General features: G+C 38.0%; 1 protein-coding gene across 2 annotated transcripts in view; it reads right to left on the reverse strand.

The window, feature by feature from the left end:
• Positions 1–6: 6 nt before the first annotated feature.
• The window catches only part of LOC122071290 (nudC domain-containing protein 2-like), a 19,920-nt gene continuing 15,085 nt past the window's right edge, over positions 7–4,841 (reverse strand). Inside the window, exon 5 of one of the 2 annotated variants that reach the window (XM_042635616.1) lies at positions 7–196. In XM_042635616.1, the coding sequence (XP_042491550.1) occupies positions 110–196 (87 nt within the window). In that variant the 3' untranslated portion in view covers positions 7–109. The remainder of the gene's footprint in view (positions 197–4,841) is intronic. The other variant, XR_006138130.1, reaches the window with a different exon arrangement.

Raw genomic sequence — 4,841 nt, forward strand, 5'->3', positions numbered from 1 at the left:
AAAAAAAAAAAAAAGAAAGAAATGCTAATTACACAAATTTTATTCAACAGTGAATAGTAAAGATCACAATTAGCTGATAAGGATTGTTTGATGCAGCATATCAAGATCGTCAGTCAGAGCGGATCCCACCCATGAATGTCCGTGGATCAGGGCAGTTTCCAGTAAATTGTGCCTGAGAGAAGTCAAAACCTGGGTTCTGCAAGCAGATAATTTGGTTAGCAGAAGAAGCATAAGCATAACCTATGAAGTAAGAAACTCAGAATTCCAGAAGTCCAAAATTACAAGGCGCAAACACTTGAATAAAAAATCCCAAAAGAGGAGTGAGGGAAAACCTTCCGACTAGGTCTGATTGCAAGTAAAAGGAGGGGAAGGGAAATTGTATTAAAAAAAGAAAAAGGAACTTTTGCAATCGTTACACTAACATGATTATGCAGCTTATTTAAAATTCTTAACATATTTAGTAATTAGTCTATTCAGATGATTGAGCCCAGATACCTAAAATAATCACTTTGTGGAATCTCCCTCTCATCAATTTTTACCACCACATTATCCATCCTATTGTAACTTGAGTTACACACCATCTAAGTTACACACCATAGACACCATTTCGGTTCTACCTATCTTAAAACTTTTTGATTTGGCATGTACGAATATATTTACCAAACTATGTCTTTTCACAGACATCAGAACCATATACGCAATAACACAATAAAGAGAGATTTCTAAACATGCAAATACATTAAAAACAAAAGAATTATCCAAAGAAGCGAATTTGTTACTTTGACTTAAAAAATAAATAAATAAACCTCTAAGTACCTAATAAATAAATAATAATTTTTTTCAAATTTTTTTCCCTCCTTTCCTCTTAATAACAAGGGAGAATGGAAGACCTCCAGTACAAAAACCGATTAACCAAACAAAATGATCGACATGGTATAAGTTAATAAACAGTGAACTCAGCCATCCAACTGTCAAGTTTTTAAGCAGCATAATGCACCACTAAAAAACAGTAGGAAATGAGACCAGCTTCTATCAGCGAAAGGAATGAACAGTAAGGTGACTCAACATCTAGGGTTCAGCTTCACAAAAGCATGATACATTTGTCTGTGTAGATGCTAACCTTATTATCAATTCATTGCCAAATTTTAACTTCTTAAATGGTCCACAAAAACAAGGAGAGTTTGGATGCATCATGGAGCTCCATAGAAAGAAGCAGGAAACAACATAAGCCATGTGTTCCAAGTTCCAACAAGGATCTGAAAGAAAAAGTCACTGCATACCATTTAACATCTTCTCCACACCCTTCTGCTCCTTTCACTACTATCTATTTTGGTCTAAGAGAGAATCATCAATAGATTGCTACGACACCATTTTTTTCCCTTTTAAATGACATTCCAACCATTCAAGTTCTTCCTAGATCACGAAATCCAAGCGAGTCCAGATCTCTCAATGGTAAACCTTTACCAGCCGACACTGTATATGGTGAGGCAAATCAATCATATCATGTCCAAGAGAACAATCTCCACACTACAGGTCACTAAGAAACTGAACAAACCACCACTTCCTTATTTATAAATATTAATTTGTCAAACATGGGAAGCAATTTCCTTGTCAAGGATCACCGCGAGCTCCCTCAGCCTTGCAGCTCTCACAACCCCTCAAGGTTGTGTCTGCACTAGCTTGCAATCACTCTATTCCTATAGGTGCACTTCCCACTGAAGAGCGGAAACCTTACCTAATAACACTTTATTAATCATGCTAATTGACTGGATGCTAAAGACCCCTTAGACCGTTGCCTGCCAAAGCCCCTTTACGGTTTTCCAGTACTATTTACTTCAGATCCAGATAATGTTCCAGCACCAGTTTCAAATTTTAATATTAGAATCCAAGGGGCCCTTTATGGTTTTCCAATACTATTTACTTACAGATCCAGATAATATTAGAATCCAAGGGCCAACAATAGCCCTACAACATTATATGTCTGTAAGATGTCAGAAGCTGCACAAGTGAAGTTGCCAGAGTATGTGAAACTAGTAGTTGACCTTGATTTTAGAACTTTAAAACAAGCTTCATGCAATTTGGGTTGTAATCATAAAATTGGTTTGTTGGGAGATACATGCAGGTGTTTCATCAGAGGTATTAAAGCTCGGTTTCTCCATTCTCTACAGTTTGTTTACCACCCTACCGTAACTGTACATGTGCCACAAGTGCAGTCTTGATGCTGATTCTGGTGTGATTCGTTGCGACATCATTGTAGCAAGTAGACTACAATGATGTCATTCAAGTGAACCATATCATTGGCTAGCTTTGCATATGGCACGTCTTACTATAAATTTGTCTCCTGTCTCCCTTCGTGTCTTTGTTTTGTCTGTTGGAGTTTCTGATGAAGTTTTGAATCAGGAGTTAAAAATAGCCATTGTATTGTGTGGATGCATTTGTTAGATTAGATCATTAGGTGAAATGCTTTTTTTTGTCAGCGTACAGATCCCCCCCCCCCCGGCACGCACGCACCGCCAGGCTGGTTGGAAACAAAGGACACTAAATTGTAGGTGCAGCCAAGTGAAGCTTCAGCTTTGTAAATTTTGTATCAAGAATGTGTACTCTTTTGAAGGTGTGAGCCTCCCAACTGTTCTGGTGGTTTTCATTGTACAAGTTGCAGCCATAGATAGGTACTCAGTAATTGATGTTGGAATTGGAAGCTTTGGTTAGGGTTTGTTGTACATTGTAAGGGAGGTTTGCTGTGAGATTGCCAACCAGATAAATATTGGCTATTATGTGGAAAACATATGGGAGTTGCAACTCAGGGCTGATGTCTGACCTGATTGAGGCTTGGTTCTCAATTTTTTTAATGGTGGTGTGTTTGTTGTTCTGAGTGGACTTTGTATGGTCCAATATGTGCCATATTTTGCTTATCAATAGAATTAGGCACTTAATAAGTGAATGAGACAAGGAATAACTGATTCACTACCTTTTCTCCAGATTCAAATCAAGTCTCATACAACAACAACAACAACTAAGCCTTTTCCCAACTAAATGGGGTCAGCTACATGGATACAAGAAAGGGTAAAATAAAATAAAATAAGGTATTCAAAGGAGAAAAAAGATGGATAAAGAGTCAAAGCAACACCGCAAGAACATCCCACTTACAAGCAATATGCTACATGAATCTTTGCCCTCCAAATAGCTCTATTAGCAGTCATACTAGAGTCAAGACCGAGTTTTTGCATGTCTTTCCTTACAACATCTTCTATGGTCATTTTTGACCTGCCCCTAGCTCTTTTAGCTCCTTCCATTTGGATATGATCATATTTCTTTATTGGGGCATCCCAAGGCCTCCGCTAAACACCTTAAACGACATTGTCAAAGTTTGTCCTCAATTGATGCAACTCCCAAATCAGCTCGGTGATGCAGAATTGATATTGTTGAACCAAGTTGACCCTTCGGGCAATCTCAACCAAGATGAATCGGGTCCGATTGGATTTTTGGATTCATTAAGATCTTTAGGATTTTATTTTGTTTGGGGATTATTTGCAATCTTTTAATTTGGGTAGTTAATAGTAAATTAGGGAGTCACCAGTTTAAGTTTTATTTTGTTTCTAAGTTTATTAGTTAGAATTTAGGAAGTAATTGGAGTTGCTAATTTCAGTTGTAAATTTTAATTAGGCAAGTTTTAATTTCAGTTTTTTATATAGAGGCATGTAACCCAATTTAGTACACGGAGATTTTGAATGATGAATTGAATTGAAGGTTTTTAGTGCCGGGTATGGCGCCCCCTCTTTGTGATATTCTTCTCTTTTCCCCTACAACTCTGATTTTTCTCAGAGATTTCTACCTTTTCTCTACAGGCCCTCCATCACTCAGACCCAATCGCTCCTTACCCTATCTTTCCTAGTTTTTCTGTTCATCCATCTCAACAACCTCATCTCTGCAACACTCAACTTATCTACATTACGTTTCTTGACTACCCAACATTCCACCCCATACATCATATCCAGTTTCACAGCATATCTGAAGAATTTCCCTTTAAGTTTTAAAGGAATGCGTCGATCACATTCCTTTAAAGCTTTGTAATATCTCCATCAAATAAAATATTGGACTGGAGGAAATAAAAAGAGGGGTCATACGATCACCCACTCTTGTAGCAATGATAAAAAAAAACGATCGACTGTTGGAATAAAGGCATTATAGGCTAAAGGCTGGTCTACCAATTTGATGCAGAAGCATCCCCTAAGATAGCCCCTTACAAATGTCCACATGAGCGGTGCATAGTCCAAATGAAGTCCCCTCAGGCTTTTATCCAGATGAGAAGAGATCTGATGCAGATACGGCTGTCCTTACCTGGTTGGACCAGCATGACCGGCTTTGGAAGCCAAGAGCCAAGAGCCAAGAAGAACCGGTCTAGCCCAGGATTTTGGTCCAATAAGGATTGGAAATAAAATTAGTAATTACTTAGTATTTTATTTCATGCCTTTTTCCAGATTTGAGTGTAGGAGTTAGGATTTATTTCCTTTGCATTAGTTTCCTTTTATGGTTATTTCCTAGTTTAGGTTAGATACTATGTTAGTAGAATTTCCAATTTCATCTATTTATTTTCTATATATTGGCTGTAGTCAATGGATATGCAAAGAATGATGAATTAATTATTTTGGGTGATGTTATGGTTATGCTTGGTCGTGTGAATCTCCTCTCCTTCCCCCTTCCTCGTGTGATTCTTCCCTTCTTCCCTAAGGCCCCCCATCAATTAGTATTAGAGCCGAAGGTCCCATTCCCCTTTTTCCCTCCCATCTTCTTCCCTTCCATCTTTCCTTCCCTTCCCCATTCTCTATTTCAGAGACTGAAAA

This window comes from Macadamia integrifolia, unplaced genomic scaffold (assembly GCF_013358625.1).
Source record: "Macadamia integrifolia cultivar HAES 741 unplaced genomic scaffold, SCU_Mint_v3 scaffold_19A, whole genome shotgun sequence".
Lineage (NCBI taxonomy): Eukaryota > Viridiplantae > Streptophyta > Magnoliopsida > Proteales > Proteaceae > Macadamia > Macadamia integrifolia.